Source organism: Myotis yumanensis, unplaced genomic scaffold (genome assembly GCF_028538775.1).
Source record: "Myotis yumanensis isolate MYYU_CA2020_CCGP unplaced genomic scaffold, mMyoYum1.0.hap1 SCAF_19, whole genome shotgun sequence".
NCBI lineage: Eukaryota > Metazoa > Chordata > Mammalia > Chiroptera > Vespertilionidae > Myotis > Myotis yumanensis.
In genome coordinates, this window is record NW_027223770.1 from 9,293,481 (window position 1) to 9,312,690 (window position 19,210).

At 39.9% G+C, this 19,210-nt stretch overlaps 1 protein-coding gene and 1 pseudogene across 7 annotated transcripts in view; one reads left to right on the plus strand and one right to left on the minus strand.

Moving 5' to 3' along the window:
- Positions 1 to 19,210, plus strand: part of HECTD4 (HECT domain E3 ubiquitin protein ligase 4) — a 154,194-nt gene that overhangs the window by 42,960 nt on the left and 92,024 nt on the right. For all 7 annotated transcript variants that reach the window (XM_070399372.1, XM_070399375.1, XM_070399374.1 and 4 more), the window contains exons 4-9: positions 3,146 to 3,276; positions 5,326 to 5,434; positions 6,845 to 6,983; positions 9,928 to 10,098; positions 15,919 to 16,111; positions 17,757 to 17,915. In XM_070399372.1, coding sequence (XP_070255473.1) covers positions 3,146 to 3,276; positions 5,326 to 5,434; positions 6,845 to 6,983; positions 9,928 to 10,098; positions 15,919 to 16,111; positions 17,757 to 17,915 — 902 coding nt within the window. The remainder of the gene's footprint in view (positions 1 to 3,145; positions 3,277 to 5,325; positions 5,435 to 6,844; positions 6,984 to 9,927; positions 10,099 to 15,918; positions 16,112 to 17,756; positions 17,916 to 19,210) is intronic.
- On the minus strand, positions 765 to 1,322 carry LOC138997798 (cytochrome c-like; annotated as a pseudogene).

The following is a 19,210-nucleotide window of genomic DNA, read 5'->3' on the forward strand; positions in this document are numbered from 1 at the left end:
ATGATCTATTCTCTACTTTAATCCTAATGAGCTGGCAAAATCACACACATATATAGTAAATGGATAGCTGTTCAAGACAATCCTGAATTATAACTTAGTGTGACTTAAAGGATTCACAAAGTTTGCTGCTTTATCTTGTCAAGCACCTGACCTTAAAGATCATCTATAAAATGTAGACATGTTAAGTACTTTTTATTTGATATTATACATAAACCACACTAAAATGCCTTTCATTCAGTAAAAGGCAACAGTTTAGATACAGGGAATTTTATTAAATTGGCATAGTTGGGACCAAAAAGACAAAATGGTCACTGCCAGCTTACCTGCAGCCCTTGCCTTTTAACAGGTTAATGAATACAACTTGAAACACAAGCAAGTCTTGCAGGTCTGAGAGACAGTGAAGGGATTTCTTCAGAATTTAAACATACAACCAGTCATATAAATCTAAATATAAGCCAGTCTCCTACAGGTTTTGAGATGGCACTCACCACCTCTGTGAAAAGTTGAATACTACGAATCAAGTCCAATCATATTTTTAGAAGACAGAACAGTGATAACGCTTGCTGAACCAAAATTACCATTAAAGCTCAAAAAGCTGACCATATCATTTAACCACAAGCCAATCTTATTTAAATCAGGACTACCCAAAAGAAATGCTCTATTAGCTATTCATGATCTGAATTCTAGTGTATGAGATCAATTTAATTATGGTACACATAAAAATGTCATGAGAGATTTGTAATAAATAAGGCAGTGGTCAACTATTACTCATTAGTAGCTTTTTTGAGATAAGCTATCAAGTCTCCCCTTTCTGCACTCTTCTTTTTTTTTTTTTTTTTTAATATATTGTATTGATTATTCACAGAGAGGAAGGGACTGGGATAGAGAGTTAGAAACATCGATGAGAGAGAAACATTGATCAGCTGCCTCCTGCACAACCCCACCTGGGGATGTGACCACAACCAAGGTACATGCCCTTGACTGGAATCGAACCTGGGACCTTTCTGTCCACAGGCCGACGCTCTATCCACTGAGCCAAACCGGTTAGGGCCTGCACTCTTCTTAATGCCAGTGAAGATCACTTTTGTTCCAGGGATGTACTTCTTGGGATTCTCCAACTATTGCATCCGTGTAGCCTCTCCCCAGGTGATACCTTTGTTCTTGTTGGCATCCATGTAAGAAAATCCAGGGGCCTGACCTGCCTTTTGCCCAAATAGACCATGGAGATTTGGCCCTGTCTTGTGCTTACCTCCCATTTCTATAGTATGGCACTGGGCACACTTCTGAACAAAACTCTTCTTGCCTTTCTCAATGTCACCCATTTTTTTTTTTTAGCTTTTTAAATTTTGTTTTATTGCTGTGTAGTATCTGTTCTTATCAGTTCAATCTGACCCATTTTTAAATCGCTCGTTATTCATGCCGGACATGGAGATTCCCACTCGCAAGCTGGACATCCCACTCTCTAAGTCCAAGGACACGTCCCACCACGCCCAAGTCCAATTCATATATTTTTACATTACAGTTTACATTCAGTTCTTGCTTGTGTTAGTTTTAGGTGATACAGTCCTGAATTATAACTTAGTCTGACACAATATGATAGTGGTTACACAATCATATACTTTACAAAGCTATCCTCCCAAGTAGACTGGCACAATACTTAGTTATTACAATATTATTGACTGTATTTTTTATGCTGTACCTTACATCCCCATGACTATTTCATAACTACCAATGTGTACTTCTTTTTTTAAATTTCTTTTTTGATAAAGGTATTACGTATGTGTCCTTATGCCCCCATTGTCCCCCCACCGCCCCCACTCATGCCCTCACTCCCCCAATATGTACTTCTTAATTCCTTCACTTTTTTCACCCAGTCCCTCAACCCTCCTCCCCTCTGGCAGGCATCAGTCTGTTCTCTATGAGTCTGTTTCTGTTTTGTTTGTTCATTTATATTGTTCTTTAAGCTTCCACATATAAATGAAATTATTCATATTTTTAAATAAGTATCTATATATATAAAAGGCTAAGCGACTGTCCATCCAGCCAACCAGCCAGTAGGTATGATGCACACTGACCACCAGGGGGCAGATACTCAATGCAAGAGCTGCTGAGCTGCAGTGACTTGGCAGCAGCGATTCCCTGGAATCTGGTTTACTGCACACTTATGTTTGCATTATACACCCTGTATGACAGCAACTTTGCAGAGTGCTCTCTTGCACTCTGGGACCCTTCAGGATATGTCGGAGAGCCAGTTTTGGCCCGATCCCCACAGGCCAAACCAAGGGACCCCACCTGACAGCAGAGGGACCCCGCTCATTCCATAGACGCCCTTTGAGCCACAGTGCTGCCCCAGGTGCAGCTGGCTGGGGCGGGACCATGGGAGGTTGGCTCCCTGGCATGTCTGGCCCTTCTCGCCCAGTCCCACCCTGCCAGCCACCTTCTATTTCATTTCCTTTCAGTGTGCACAAGTATGTGCACCAGGCCACTAGTATTATCATATTTATCTCTTTGAGAATTTTGTCATCTTCTTTGAAAGTGTTCCTAGAGCATGTTATTTAAATTTTTAAAAAATATATATTTTATTGATTTTTTTACAGAGAGGAAGGGAGAGGGATAGAGAGGTAGAAACATCCATGAGAGAGAATCACTGATCAGCTGCCTCCTGCATGCCCTCTACTGGGGATCAAGCCCGAAACCCAGACATGTGCCCTTGACTGGAATTGAACCCGGGACCCTTCAGTCTGCAGGCCGACACTCTATCCACTGAGCCAAACCAGCTAGGGCTCATTCATAATCTTATTACCCAAGATAACCACTCCTAATGCTTTGGTATATGTGTTTCCCAATTCACATCTGCCTGTCTCTCTCTCTCTCTCTCTCTCTCTCTCTCTTTCTCTCTCTTTCTCTCTCTCATATATATGACATATATACATTTTTCACACAGCTGTAATTTTATCATAACATTTCTAAAAGCACTGCTTTGTAAATTTTAAATATAAAAATATATTGTGAATTTCATTTCAGATGTATAGTGTCTTTGTAAATCTGTTATAGTTTTCTGCTTTTTGAGATTAAGTATCTTTTTTATTTTCTTGCCAAAATGGATAGTTTTGGTGTGTTTGTGATTCTCCATTTCCCTTTTTAGGCTGTTGCTTTTGGAAGGGGGGCCTGGATCCCCCTCCTGTTTGCTTGGTGGCAAACACATAGTGTCATGGGGATATGAAGACATGTTGCCTGCACCAGATAGCAACACTGGCTCCAGTTCTGAAAATAAAGGTAATGTAAGGGTTTTGGTCCTCTGATTGAAGTTAAGATGTGAAAAGAATGGTTTAAGATAATTGTGGCAAACAGTTTAGATATAAGTCTGTGTTCCTTTTAATTAAAGAGCTCAGGATTCCTATACAGTGTGTTCATTGTCTGCTTTATCGGTCACAGTATAATAAAAGCTGATACTCAGTGAGGTAAGAAAATGGATAGGTTTTACTAGCGCCAGGAAAAGGTATCATCCATACACTTCTGCCAAAGAGGCATGCATTACTTAAATTGGTTCCTGGGTATTTAAGTTTGGGCATGGGAGCCTTAAGTTGAATTTTTATATCCGTGAATAGAGTATCAGGTCTTTCTGCCTGATACTGTTTCTTTTAGTAATTTATTGTGTGTGTGTTAATGAACCCTCTCATCCTAAAAGCAAAACAATGAGCCTTGTTCAAGGGAGCATGAATTGTTAAGTATCTTTTTTAAACAAAGTAGGCTGGATTAAAATGTTTTTACAGTTTCACAAGTATTACATATCCGTTTATTCTGTGACCTCAGTGAAAATAGCAGAAGCTCTCTTAATTGACTCCATCTAACTGACTTGCCATTGAATTTGGCCCCTCTGTTTGCTGGGTAGACATGCTGTCCAGTACCCTGGCACACCCATGCTGCTCTCCTGTGGAGTTCCAGGCCTGCCAGGAGTCCACCTTACTCCCAGACCTGTTTGTTATTGTAATAGGTACTTGTTATTGTGATTATATCGTTAAACATTACCTTACCAATGAAATAGGAGTTTTACAAATAATTACCCACTTTAACTCTTTGTTTTTTGAGGAACCTCTAGGTACAAATTATACTTGTCTCAGGTTTAGTATACCAAACTTTTAAGATAACAGCATACTCAGTACTAATTTGAGTACAGTGACATTGGATTCCCCTAAAATGACAAGTAGTAGACAAACTCCACTTACACATAGTGAGTGGAATGATTATGAAAATAAACACTGAAGGACTTACTTATGCTTTTTTAAAGACTCTCTTTATAAGTTAGTAAACCATTTACTGTCATATAGAGATACAGTGTTTATCTTAGGGGAAGATGTAGCTAACAGGAAACATAGTTGCTGTTTTTAAATAGAAGAGCACTTTTGTGCTGTGTCGCTCCAGAAATTAAAATTAGGATCTCTGGGTGGAAAATCCAAAGAAGCGGACTTTAGTTGAATGTATATTATTAGTATGTGAGAATAATATCATATATCATTATGGAACACTGGCTTTGAACTAGATTGCAATATGGGTGTTTAACTGTGTTATCTCATTTAACCTTCTTAGTAATTCTTGAGGTACACATTATCCTCATTTTATGGATGAAGAAACTGAAGTTCGAAGAGGCCCAAGCTCAACTAATAAGTGCCCAGAGCTCTTAAAAGCTCATGCCTTTTTTTACTACAAAATCATATCATATTCTTAGTCATTTCAGATTAGAATTAGGAATGTGTAAATTGGACTCAGTATTTTTGCTATCCCAAAAAAGAAAAAACATTTGGCAGGCAGGACCAGGTTTTCCTGCTAGTAACTATCTTACCTCCTTCCCTGATCTTGGTCCCTGACCCTACATGCATTTTGGATGTTTGCTGTGGGAGTTCTAGCCATCTTCCCTGGAAGTCACATCGAAGCACTTATTTTAGAAGTGGGAGATTATCTTTCACTCAGCCTCCTCTAAAGAAAAAAGCACGTTTATAATCTCATTAGAAAAGCATTTAGCCCTAGCTGGTTGGACTCAGTGGAGAGAGCGTTGTCCTGCGGACCAAAGGGTCCCAGGTTCAGTTCCGGTCAAGGGTACATTCCTTGGTTTCAGGCTCCTCCTGGCCTGAGCCCTGGTCAGGGCGTGTGCAGGAGGCAACCAGTTGATGTGTTTCTTCACATCGATATTTCTCTCTGTCTTTCCCTCTCTCTTTCACTCTCTGTAAAAGGTCAACGGAAAAATATCCTCGGGTGAGGATTAACAAAAAGACAAAACAAGAGAAAAAGAAAAGCATTTATAAAATTTACCTATAAAAAATGTTTCAGATGCTGACTTGGGACGCTGTCTCACTGCAGACGGTCTTTACCTGTATACTACTAACTCAGTTGGAAGAGGAGTGAGCAAACTGGGCTCTGGATTACATGGTACTCTCAGGTGAGTCGCATAGAATTTGCTGAATTATTTGGCTGGAACATTTCCTCCTTATGTAATCCTCTGTGAAGAAAACATGGGGGTGCATGCTGACTCTCCATAGACTGACTAATAATAAGTCTGAACGCATTCATGTGATTCTGGTTTTCTGTTATTGTCACCCACCCCTCTCATTCTGCTAGTGCATTTCAGCTTTGTTTTGACTCTAAAGAGTCTGGTAGCCCTAGGATCATTGTTTTAACCAGATGTTCCTCTATGATTAGAATTACCATAATATTAGTTTCTTCTCCATACTGATAGGTGGACATTAGTTTAGTTTCTTTGTCCTTGGATTTGATCTTGGATTAGCAGTGATTTTCAGTTGGAATGTAAGATCTATGAATTGCTGACAAAAGAAATCACTGTTGAGATCCTTTTATATATTTAACTAGGGGCCCAGTGCACGAATTCATGCACCTTGAAAGGAACTGTGGGCTGTGAGGCTGAGGTGGGCACAGGGGTCTTGGCCCATCCTCTGCGCCCCCACCCGGCCCCTCCTGCTACGGTCCCCAGTCCTCTCTCTGCCGACAGCCCTGCTTCCACTACGGCCACTCCCATGCGCCGACGGCGCTGGCCCCACTTGCACCCGCTGAGAGCACAGAGCGATTGGGGCTGGCGCCAGCAGCAGATGCAAGCGGCACCGGTGCCGTCAGCAGGTGCAAGCAGCGGCTGCTGCCCCGATCGCCGTTCAAGAGCAGGGGGAGGTGGAGAAGCCCTCAGGGGCAATTGGGGCCAGCAGCCGCCACTCACACCCGCTGATGGTGCCCAGCAGTTGGGACTGGCACTGGGCGCCAGCAGCGGGTGCAAGCAGGGCTGGTGCAAGCAGGGCTGGTGCTGGCAGCGGGTGCAAGTGCCAGGCAGGACCACGGCGTGTGGGAGCAAAGAATTTTCAGTAACTACCAGAGGCTTTTCCGATGACAGTGACCAGTGCCCACCTTGGTCTGGCGCCCCCGCTCACTTGCTCCACCATCCCACCACCGCCAACACCCACCATGTTCCCCCCTCTGCCACCTGCTGCAGACGCCCTCATGTTCCGCACACACCCCCTGGTAGTCAGCGCACTTCATAGCAACCGGTTGTTCAGTGGTTCTGCTGTTCAGTCTATTTGCATATTAGGGTTTTATGTATATAGATTAGACCTTTTCCACAACTTATTTTCTCTTCACGAGTTTGTTGTGAAAAGTTAATATTTGCCCTAGTTTTGCAGCCCAAAAGCTAATGTAATTTATTCACTCACCTTCAAATTGTTTGCATACTTAGCCATTTAAAAACATTAGGTTTTTAAAACATTAAACATTCAGGAAAATGTTTCTGTCTGTTGTGGCTTCAGACCCAGCTTGGCGACCCAACCTAAGCACCTTTCTTTCCTTACAGAGGTTTTGTGTACTGCCGGAACGAGGAGCTGGAACCGGGATGGGTCGCTTTCGGCAGCGGCAGTCTTCTCCACCGGCCTGTATCTTTTGATAATAAACCTCACTCCCTTTTCCAGGTCATTGACCAGAATACCCTTCAGGTAAACAGAAAACCAAGGCATTGTCTTTACATTTTGGAGACAGTAAGGGAAGTTCTTCAGAAGTAATAACACAGTTGATGTAATTTCCTGCCAGAGTGCATCCTTTGAATTGTCATTGTCCAGGCATTCTGTTTTTTGTTTGTTTTTTTAATGTATTTTATTGATTTTTTACAGAGAGGAAGGGAGAGGGATAGAGAGGTAGAAACATCCATGAGAGAGAAAGATCGATCAGCTGCCTCTTGCACACCCTCTACTGGGGATGTGCCCGCAACCAAGGTACATGCCCTTGACCGGAATCGAACCCGGGACCCTTGAGTCCGCAGGCTGATGCTCTCGCCACTAAGCCAAACCGGTTAGGGCTGTTTTTGTTTTTTTGTGTGTGTTTTTTTGTCTAGTGTCTAGACTTTTCTCACATGGTTTGAGTGAATGTGCTCCCTAAGAGTTTCTAAGGCCAGCAACAAACTTTTCTTTATCATTAAAAAAAATTTCTAGAGAATCAGAGATGGTATAAATACCAGCTGCTGCTTCTCCTCCTCCTCCTCATCCTCTTCCACCTTGTTCTTGTTCTTTTTCTCCTTCTCCTTCTTTTTTTTTCTTCTTATTATTGCCAGATCTGTTCTGGGACATCATTTCCCTATTCAATTCTAAACAACCTTTCTGAGGGAATGGGAGCTTTAAAATGAGTTTAGATAGAGTCATTGTGTGAGATGGATTTAGAGCTCATCTTTATTGTTCTAATAGCACTCTAGCAAAGCACTTGCTGCATCATACTGAAATTACCTGCCCTTGTGTCTAATCCTCCCCAAGACCATGCACACCTTTAGGTCCAGAGCCTGTCTTACTCATCTTTGTGCCCCTAGAATGTAGTATGTGTGCCTAGCATGTGATTGATGATGATAAAGTACAGTGTCTGTGTACCAGGCCCTGATCTAGGCAATTTACATACACTTGTGAGGTGTAATTATGGCAGTGTCATCATAAACATAAGGCAAAGGATGCTAAGCACATTGCAAGCAGTCAGTAAGTGTTTATTGTTGAACTAGATGCTCAGCACGTGACATCGTGCAAGACCCAGACCTGCTGCGCCGGCGGGACCCCAGACCCGCCCTGCATGAGCCGCAGGCCCCGCCTCCGCCGCACCAGCTGCGGGAGCCCTACCAGCCCCGTGCAAGCCCCGCCTCACCACGCAAGCCACGAGTCCCGGCCCACGAGAGGTGCTCCATGCACCTCCTGGTGACCAGTTGTTTGGTCATTCCGCTGTTACGATGTCACGACCACAGGCCTTTTATGATATAGAGTAGACAGAGGAGTGTAGCTCACAGAGGTTAAGTAATTTGTCAAAGGCCATACAGTTATGGCAACATAAGAACTTGAATGCATGGTTCTCAGCTCTAAAATTTGAGTTCTTTATGCTATAACTTTCTGCCTTTCAACCAAAATTGAACTGGATGATTAGAGTTCTCATCTGTGGAGTGGTTGCCCTGTCAGTAATTACATCTAGAACTTAAGTGGGATGTTGTATCTCTCTGTCTGTCACTCAGTTGTGTCTTTCCTGGAGAACAGAGACTGAATCTTGTTCACCTTTGTGTCTCCAAAGCACATAGTAGGTACTCGATAATTGTTAGATGAGTAAAGTGAACACATTAACAAATAGATGCCCAATTGCCTTCTTTTCTTATCACTAATGCATACAGATGAGAATATCTCCTATATTTGTTTGAAATCTTGGAACATGGTTCACATTTGAAGTGATGTCAGTGTCCCCTGTGTTGTTGCAAAAACACAGTGCCAAAAAGGAGTGTTGGCACTAACCAGATACGTGCATCAGAGCAATGTGGGGATAGCTTAGGCCAATCAGTAGCTGTCAACTTTCTAAATTTTCTGGCTCAATAAGTTTCAAAGTGTGGTTACAGCAATTAAATGACTTTAACTTTTGACGTAGACAAAACAGATCTGGAAAAAATTCATATGAAATTAGTTCAGGGTTCAAAAGTAATCTTAGGAAAACTAGTGACTCACGCAGAGGTGGAGCAACTGAAAATTGTTCTTACTGTACCCTGAAGGCATCTGATCTTCTCTAATTATGTTTATTTTGGGATTTTCAGTTCGGCTCCTACTCTGGGATTTTTAAAAAACCAAGTCAGCAGTTTTCTTAGTTTTCTCTCATATTAAATGCTTTTCTCTGGCAGTAAAAATTAGTATGTAACTTCACATTTAATGTGAAATGTTGCAAAACTATTCGTTATGCTGAAACCAAAGGATGTTTACTAGGTAGTATTAGAAATACATGCCTTCATGTCTAATATAGAGTATTGGTGTTTGTCTGTTTCCTCCTGATGGACTTGGTGAATTTCAATAGCCCTCATGTGCTAAGTTAGGATCTTGCATGTGCCTTCATTTTTTTAAAAACTTTTTTCTCTTTCCCCCTTCTCCCTATTCTCTGCTTTCCCTTTTGCCTTCCTTTTTCTTTTTCTTTTTTTCTTCCTTCCATATTTATTAAATAACTTTGAGCTAGACTTTGAATTAGGTGCTGAGGACATAAAGATGAATAAGATATAGTTCATATATTTTAAATATAATTAATAGTCTTAAATTTATTTACTAAGAACATTTCAGGAAGTACTATTTTTCTGAAACTTTGTCTTTAATAAATGTTTGATAAAACACACATAGCAGAGTCAAAATGTTTAGTAAATAAATTTTTAAAAATGTAATTTGAATTAATCTCAAGAATCTTTTTATCTGTTGCATGGCTAGTTGTATGAACTTTTATGTTTTTGTCATGTAATTTTCATATATTATTCTTAGAGATAAATATCAGGTTTATTTTGCCCAGAAAGCTTATTGAATTCTCATCTTGGAATTAATAATATTAATGATGAACTGATAGAATTAATCAGAATTTTTGTCACACTGATGAAGTTTTCCTTCTGTTTGTGTCCAGGTATGCCAGATGGTACCAATGCCAGCTAATCATCTCCCTGTTGGCAGCACTATGAGCACCGTGCACCTTTCTTCAGATGGTACTTACTTCTATTGGATCTGGTCTCCTGCCAGCCTGAATGAGAAAACACCTAAGGGACATTCTGTCTTCATGGACATTTTTGAACTTGTGGTAAGTTTTACTTTCTCACTTCGTGTGTTTAGAGATATTTCTGTTTGCTTTCTTTTCATATTGGTTGACAAAGGACCTAAGAAACTTGGAGTATGTACAATGTGTTCACTCTTGCCTCAAAATTGATTTTTCTCTGGGATATCTTTGAAGGTTTCTTTGTTTGGAGTTGTATGGCCAAATAAAGCCTAGCTTTCTGAAGGCCAATTTGGCAAGAGAATGGAGATAACAGTAGTTAATGTGTAAATTGTGGAGTTTTTAAGTAGAAATGCTCAGGGGGCTTGTTGGAAATGTGGAACTAAATTGCAATAATAAGATTGGGTCTATTGATAGGTTTGAAAGTCCCTAAAAAAGATGACAATTAAAATTGTGAGAAGACAATTATTTATTCATTAGCTATTAACAGGCTGCCTACTGAGAGCCAGGCAGTATTTTATATGGATGGTGGGAATTCAGTGTGGGGCATGGTGGATAGGATCCTTGCTCAAATGGAGCTTGTATTCTGGCTGGTTGGGTGGGTTGGGATAGTGATGATGGAAAGAAAAAAAGAAAAGAAAAAGACAAAAACTATAAACAAGTGAGCAAATAAGTAGGTAAGATAATTTTAGGCAGTGAAGAAAAAGTTGTAGTTAAGCAGATGAAGAAGTTCAGTAGTAGGGTAGGGAACATTCAAGGAAGAGGAGACCACAAGTGCAAAGGTTCTGTGGCAGGAGCGAGCATGCATGTTTCAGGAAATGACAGTGAGCTAGAGTGGCTGGAATGCAGAGAGAGTGGCTGGGCTGCAGAGAGGAGAGCTTGGAGCAAGAAGAGGCCGGGGGCCACGGCAGATCTGCACTATCCAATGTGGTAGCCTGTAGCCACACCTGGCTGTTTAAATCTGTATTAATCAGAATTAAATAAATTTAAAACTTTAGTTGCTCAGTTGCATTAACCACATTTATAGTACTCAGTAGCCATTGTGACTGGCTAGTGGTCACCATATCGAACAGCGAAGACATAGAACATTTCAATCATCGAAGACAGTTCTATTGGACAGTACTTATCTAGGTTGTATTTGCAAAGACTTATAAAGGAAAAATTGCTCAAGCCATGTCTGTGACCAAACCTTTATTCATGATGTGATTTACAGCCTCCTTCTGGGAAGAAATTAGCATTCCTAAAAATAAAACAAACATTGAAGCCATTTTCTAATGAATTTTAATAGTGTTAAAACTTGGCAAACCAGTCATCCATCCTGCCAGCTAACAGTTAGTCAGTCAGGAGTCTAGTAGCCTTTCACCAGACATTCTTTTCCAACTAGTTTCTCAGTATTCTCTAATCATGATCTTTTCTTGTCAAATGTCTCTGCCAGAGTGAAAGTTTGCATTGATCTGCTAGAGATTGTACTGCTTGAACCGGTGTTCAGAATTAAATTGTCAGAAAATCTGTTTTGTTTTGTTTTGCTTGTTTTTAAACAGACTTACTAGCTGGTTAAAGGACTTAGGTTTTTATCCTAAGTGAAATGGGAACACATTGAAGAATTCTCTCTTTCCTTGACATGCTTTTGTTAAATTAAAAGAAAAAACTCTATTCAAAGAAGTACGTGTGCATGGATTAAAACTTTGGGTAGCATATCCAGATTCATACTGAGAAGTGAGAGTCCTTTACCCCATCCCCTGCCAGCGCTGGTTTCAGTTTTTTGTTCTTTGTATCTCCAAGTAAATGGCTTACACTGCTGTTTCTTGACTATGAACTCCATATATTGTATATTGATTTCTTTTTGCTGTGATAGATGAGGCTTCGGCTTAGTTTTTACTCTTTTCTTATTCTTTCTAATGTGTTTACTTCATTTATTTTTAAAAAATATGTATTTTTATTGATTTCAGAGAGGAAGGGAGAGGGAGAAAGAGAGAGAAACATCAATGATGAGAGAGAATCGTTGATTGGCTGCTTCCTGCGCCCCCCCCCACCCCCCCCCCCACCACCACCACTGGTGATTGAACCAGCAACCCCAGCATGTGCCCTGACCAGGAATCCAACCATGACCTCTTGGCTCATAGGTTGATGCCCAACCACTGAGCCACGTGGCCAGGCTTTATTTCATTCATTTTAATTCCTCTTTCAGTTGTGTTTGTAGCTTATAATTAAGCCTTTATTTCTTGTTCCCTAGCTCTGGGCAGTATCTCTTGTGTGCTTACTTGAAACTTCAGATTATCAAGTATAAAGAGAGGATTCCAAGGCTTCCAGAAATAAAATAAAATCTTATACAAATGATATAGAGTTAGAAAAGCACCATCTATTCAATAGTATTACTGGATATAAAAATGGAGCAGGGCTTTCAAAATTTTGAGGGAAATTGATTTCCAACCTAGAAGTCATTAGTCAACAACCAAAGTATCAGTCAAGTGTAAAGACAACATAAAGATATTTTTAGATGTATAGTTATACAATCAAAAGCCCATAACTGCCCTGGAGGAAACAGAGCAACTAAAATAGCCTCTTCCTGGGGCATGAAATAAAAAGTTGGGGAAGAAGGAGCCTGCTGTAGATGAAAAGAACAACCTTTGAATTATCTTTGGAGTCTGTCAAACAAACAAACTGTAAATTTAAAAAAACAAAAACACCACACACCTTTGGAGACAATTTGGAATTTGAATATAAAGTGAGTATTTGATGAAACCATGGGGTTATTCTTAATTTTTTAAAAAATATGTTTTTATTGATTTTAGAGAAAGAGAAAGGGAGAGGGAAAGAGAGAAACATTGATTGGGTGCCTCCCATACACGCCCCATCTGGGGATTGACCCACAACCTGGGCATGCGCTCTGACCAGGAATCAAACTAGTGACCTTTTAGTGCACAGGATGATGCTCAAACAACTAACTGAACTACACCAGCCAGGACTCTTAATTTATTTTTAAAGTATAATAATGGTATTGTGGTTCTATGAGAAAATATCTGTTTTGAGAGATGTGTAGAAAATATTCAGAAGTGGAATTACATGATGTCTGGGATATGTTTTAAGATGCATGAGCAACAAAAGAGGCAGATAAGTTAAACAGGTGTGGCAATATTTAGATTATAGTTGAATCTGGATGATGGGTATATGGAGGTTCATTATACTACACTCTATTTTTGCATATGTTTGAATTTTTTCCTCATTAAATGAACATTTTTAAATACCACTAGTTTAGAAGCTTCTAAAATGCTGACTTAAGAAGCTAAACATAGCTATCTGGCTTACTGCCTATGATACTTTCACATCATGGAACACTATGTAGCCATTAAAAAGTATGAGGCAGATCTGCATAGACTGAAGTAGATTGATTTCCAAGTGACATTGTTTAGTACAAAAAAAGGCTGTATTTGCTACCTGCTGTGTATTGAAAGTTGGGGTAGGGAGGCTGATTCTTTCTGCTTTTGTCCTCCTATATTAGCAGCTTTCCTCTCTCAGTGGACCATTTAGTACATCATACAAATATGTTAGAGCAGTGGTCGCCAACTGGTGGTCTGGTCCATGAGGTCCATAAGTTTGGCGACTGCTGCGTTAGAGGATATCTTGTCTTTAAAAAACAACTCTCTTGACCCTACCCGCCTCCACTCCCCTATTTCTGGTGTCCCTTTGCAGCAATGCTCTTCGAAGAGTTATTCTTACTGTTTTTATGTTCGTTCCTCTCTAGTCCATCTTGAACCCACTTTATTCAGTCTTGTATCCTTATCACACCACCAAAACAGCTCTTCTCAAATTCACCAGGGACTTCCTCATTAATAAATTCAAGGTCAACTCTTCATTTGACTTGACCTTTTAGGAGTTTTAATGTGGTTTATCACTCCCACATTCTTGGAATTGTTTTCATTTGCCTGTGGGACACCCCATAGGACTTTTCCTGCCCCTCCCATGGGTTTTCCCATTTCAGTTAATGGCATCTGTGACCTTCCAGTGCTGGCCAGAGACCTTTGGTGTCACTCTTGGTTCCGCTTTTTTTCCTTCCCAAATTCTATGTCCAGTCAGCAGATGTTCCTGCTCTACCTTCAAAGTGTATCTCAAATCTTACTGCCTCTGTAAAGGTGCTGCATGATTTTACCCCTCTTCACCTACCACTCTCCCCACCGACCACACTCCCTGCTCTCATGCCACTCTAGCCACAACTGGCCTCTTTGCTGACATGCCAGAATACCCAGTGTGCTCCCATCGAGGGACCTTTGTGCTGGAACCCTACAGATAACCACATGGCATATTCTCTCACTTTTTCGGTCTCTGCTCAAATATCACCTTATCAGAAACATCAATGATTTTTTTTAACCTGTATAACATATTTCATGTAAAATAAAATCATGTCTCCTTGTATAGCTTTTGCCCTGGTTTATTTTTCTTCATGACTCTTATTATTACCCGTTATTTGCTTATTTCTTCACTGTCTCCCTTGCCTAGAATGTCAGCGCCAGGAGGGTAGGGATTTTGGTCTCTTTTGTGTACTGCTGTGTCCCTAGGTCCTAGAACACTGCCTAGCACACAGTAGGTGCTACTCTGCACAGCTCCTTCCAGCCTACGCTCCTGAGTTTGCTTGCTTTCTCTTGCCTCTTCTGTTACCAAATTTTCACTTTGGATTGCTGTGCTTTTTATTTGCTCCTTATAAGCCTTGCCACTTTGTACTCCTATTTGCTCTTATCTCTGTACCCCACAGCTGCAGGCCAGCCGTGCCACCTTTATTGGTGGCACCAGTTTCTGAGACTCCAGCCAGATCTAGGAGCCTAGGTCTGGAAGCGGGTGTGGGATGCAGAAGCTGCAGGAGATGTATGTGAGAAATTGGACAGCAAATGGAAGTGGAGAAAAGGGATGGTATTTCCATGGGCCACCAAGTTTGTGTTTAAGATCTAGAAACCTGTGAATATTTGAAACCAGTAAGTTAATAGGGAGACACTAGAAATGAAGGAGCAGACAGAATTAAGGGAACAGTTAGAGAGGAGGCAGAGGTGGGAGACTTAACCTTAAATAACATGAGGTGAAGTGCTTCTTCCTCTGAATTAAGAGGAAAGGAACAATAATGAGGCTGAAAACAAAGATTCTTGAGTTAGAATAGAGATGAGTGTGAGCAGCTTACAGTAAGTGGTCTGGATCTTTTTAGCAATAAAGACTGCCAAGTGGTCTGCTTAAAGTCAAGCTCAAAATTGGTAAAGGAATTTTGAAATCACCACTCCAGGGATTTTGCAGGGGAATAATCAAGTGATGAATGAGGACCTGCCAAGCACCAGCAAGGATCCAGTTGATGTTGGCATTTATTTTTAGCAAACAAAGTCTGCCTTTCTTAGGACTGCTCTTCCAGTGCCCAAGCAGCTGGGGCTAATGTTAACTGCTGTTAATGCAGAGTTTGGGTTTTAGCCACTAATTCGATTTCAAGAAGACATTACCCTCCTAGTTGTATTGCATATTAATAGTAAATGAAAAACTGATTTGTTTTCTTCTCAGTGTACTTGTACCTCTCAGATGCTTGTAATTAGTAAGAGCTGCCTGAGGAATTCAATATAAGGAATTGTAATCTATGACCTTTTGTAGAATTTATTAAACTCGTTTCATTACTTTTAGAAACTGGGCTATTATGAAGAATGAAAGCTCTCAAAAAAAAAAAAAAGAATGAAAGCTCTCAAACTTTGCATGGCTTTCCCTTTGTTCTCAGTAGTTTCTGTGGAGCACTTAGGTTTTGAGGTTTACCCCTACTCAGGTACAATTTTTGGAAATGGTTTTGCGCAACTAGATAATGTAATTCTCAAATAGAAATTTGCTAACTACATGGAAACAGATATCATTTAAGAAATGACAGATGACCTGTTTTTCTTTAAATATTAGGTTGAAAATGGTGTGTATGTGGCCAGTCCACTTCAGGAACGCACAATTCTAATGAGAAAAGAGGGTGAGTCTGCGAAAAGCATTAACGAGATGCTTCTGAGCAGACTTTCCCGCTACAGAGCTTCCCCATCCGCTACGCTGGCCGCCCTCACTGGCTCCACTATTTCCAACACACTGAAGGAGGATCAAGCAGGTATGCTGCCCTTCGCTTACCACCTGTTAGCTGGGATAGCTCCATTCAGCTAGATATCTATAATTTCAGATTATTTTTTAGAGCAGTTTTAGGTTCATAGCAAGCTTGAGAGGAAGGGCCTGATATTTCCCATATCCCGCCTGCCCCGGCACATGCATAGCCTCCCTCATCAATATCCTGCAGCAGATGGTATACTGGCCACCCCTGATTTCTTTAATTATCTTCATAGTTTTTCCTTTTCCAGAATGTCATATAGTTGGAGTCATACAGTATGTAGAGTTTTCAGATTAGCTTCTTTCACTTAGTAATATGCATGAAATTTCCTCCATGTCTTTTCTTGGCTTGCTGTATAATTAGTGAGAGCTGCTTGTGGGATCCAGGCAATATATATATATATTTTAATTTTGTAAGTCTGCTTGAGCCAGACTGACGACTTTTGCCAGGGAGCAAGACCTCAAATGCTCCCCAGGCAATACTTTTTATTGATCACATACAGTGCACCATATGAAAGCACTTCTCTTTACATAATTCACCTTTTTGTCTCTTTCCAATCATTGCCCTTTTAAAAAAAAATTCCAAGCTAATACATGTTGTTGGCTATGGATATGAATTAACATGAATCTGTAATAATTTAAAACAGCTTTATCTTTAACTATAAACACCTTCTCATTAATTGATTTTATGTTTAGCATATGCTTCGTAAATGTAAAAAGCTCATATTTAACATTGTCTTCACCAAATACAATCTTGACCAAGCAAGTAAGAGGCAAACTTCCCACAGCAGAGATGGCTTTTTCTAGAATTTCATTTAGTGTTTGTACTTTAATATTTTAGAATGAATGATACATTTATAGAATTTGAACAACATAAAAAGTTATATGTAGAGAAATCTTGGTGCATTCTATATTTTGCCCCCAACCTGCCCCCTATAAGTAACTATATTAATTTTAATCTTTACAGAGTTCTTTAGGCAAATAAAAGTAAAGACAAATTTGTGTTCTTATTTTCCTCCTATTCTTAATAAAAGGTCACCTACTAAGCACACTGTTCTGTACTTTTAAAGCAGGAGTTCTTAACTGGGTGGGATAAACAATCTCCCTCACAGTTTTAAATACCGTATGTATCCATCATGATTTTCATCACATTTTTGAGGTTATCTATAGCCCAGAAAAGATTAAGAACCATTATTCTTGAAGAGTTTACAAATTACATACCAACTATATAAATTTATACCAAATCATCAACTGTAGTAAAAAAATAAGGGTAGAAAAATTGATCTGGATTAATATGTTTAATGAATTTTATGCAATTGTATGCTTTAATTCTTTTATATATTGAAATGTTAGGAAGAGAAAACATTTGTAATTAATTCATTATGAGACTGTCAAATACTTATGAGTTTATATGAGAATTTAAGAAGGGTACTGTTTTATTTCCACAAGTCTCAGAAGGCTTGATTGAGGCCAGGCCAGGGAACCAGAAGATCATTATTTTTTCCTTAGCTTGTTACTTCCTGTTCTATTTTATGAATCTGAGTATTTTCTTGTATGAATCTGGAGACCCCTTCTTATCCTCTGATCTGTTTTGCTAACCAAATTAATGTGTCTAAAATATTTCTACTCACCACTTTCATTCTTTTCATCAGCAAATACTAGCTGTGGGCTACCTCTAAAAATGCTTCGGAAGACGCCCATATATACCTGTGGCACCTACTTGGTGATGCTAGTCCCACCTCCGGGAGGATCAGGCAGCTCTGCTACCCGGTCTCTTTTTGGTGGAACAAGTGGTTTGTCGTCTTTAAAAAGTAAGTGAATTTCATTTTTGACATTTCTTCTATTTTGTTGCCAACTTTGTTGACATTTGGGTTGTTTATGCTTTCTGGCTATTTTGAACAATGCTAACATTCATGTACAGGTTTTTGTGTGGACATGTTTTTATTTCTCTTGGGTTTATACTTTGGAGTTGAATTCTGGGTTAAATGGTAATTGTATGGTTACCCTTTGGAGGGACTGCCAAACTGTTTCCCAAGGGGACTTCACTATTTTCCATTTCATCAGCAATGTGCAATGGCTCCAATTTCCCTACATCCTTACCGACATTCGTTACTTTCCTTTTTTATTTTATTTTATTATAGCCATCCTAGTGGGTATGAAGTGTATCTCATTATGGTTTTGATTTGTATTTCCCTAATGACTAATGATGTTGAACATCTTTTCTTGTGCTTATTGGCCATTTGTTTATCTTCTTTGGAGAAATACCTATTCAAGTCCTTTGGACATTTTAAAATTGGGTTGTCTTTTTATTGACTATTATTAGTTTTATGAAACTCTTTTTAGTCTCCTTGACATGGCTTTTTCTCTCAATTGAAATTGGCCCCATTTGATTAAAGGAGGTCTTCACTGTGCTATTTTTTTCGCTAGGATATAGCTTACACAGGTAGTCTATTTTAGACCAACAAATCAATAAATACTGAAATTCCTTCTGTGTCCTGTTCCACATTGGTCACTGAGGGGGCTACTCAGCAAGAAGTGATGCTAGCCTTGAGGAGCTCATAGTCAGGTTGGGAGAAATGATGTAGTTGTGAGAAGCAACTGGAAAATGCTATGCGATGGTGTATCAGTGCCTGGACTGTGGGGAGCCGATAATAGTGCTGTGGAATCAGAAAGAAAGGGTCATTGAGGGGTGGGGTAGAAGGGAGGGACTAAATGAGTTCTTGAGTTTCAGTTGTGAAAAACGGATATTGTTCATATAACTGGCCAAGTGGGGGGAAAGGCATATGCATGTTGAACATATGCATGGTACAATGAAAAAGATTTGTGGAAGACCATTTTGTTGCTGTGCAGGACGGAACAGTAGAAAATAGAACAGAAACAAAGGGCACAGTTTAGATTATAGCTCATGTCAGGCATGATGAGGATCTGGATTCCTAGGGTGATGGGAACAAGAAAAACAAGCTCAAGTGACAGGGCTCGAATTTTATGTTTGAAAGCAGGGGAGAAAGTAGTATCAATAGCAGCTAGTGCATATGAGCTGGTATAGATCCTGGACATATTTTAACTTATTTATTCTTCACAAGAACTGTATAAGATTGGTACTTTT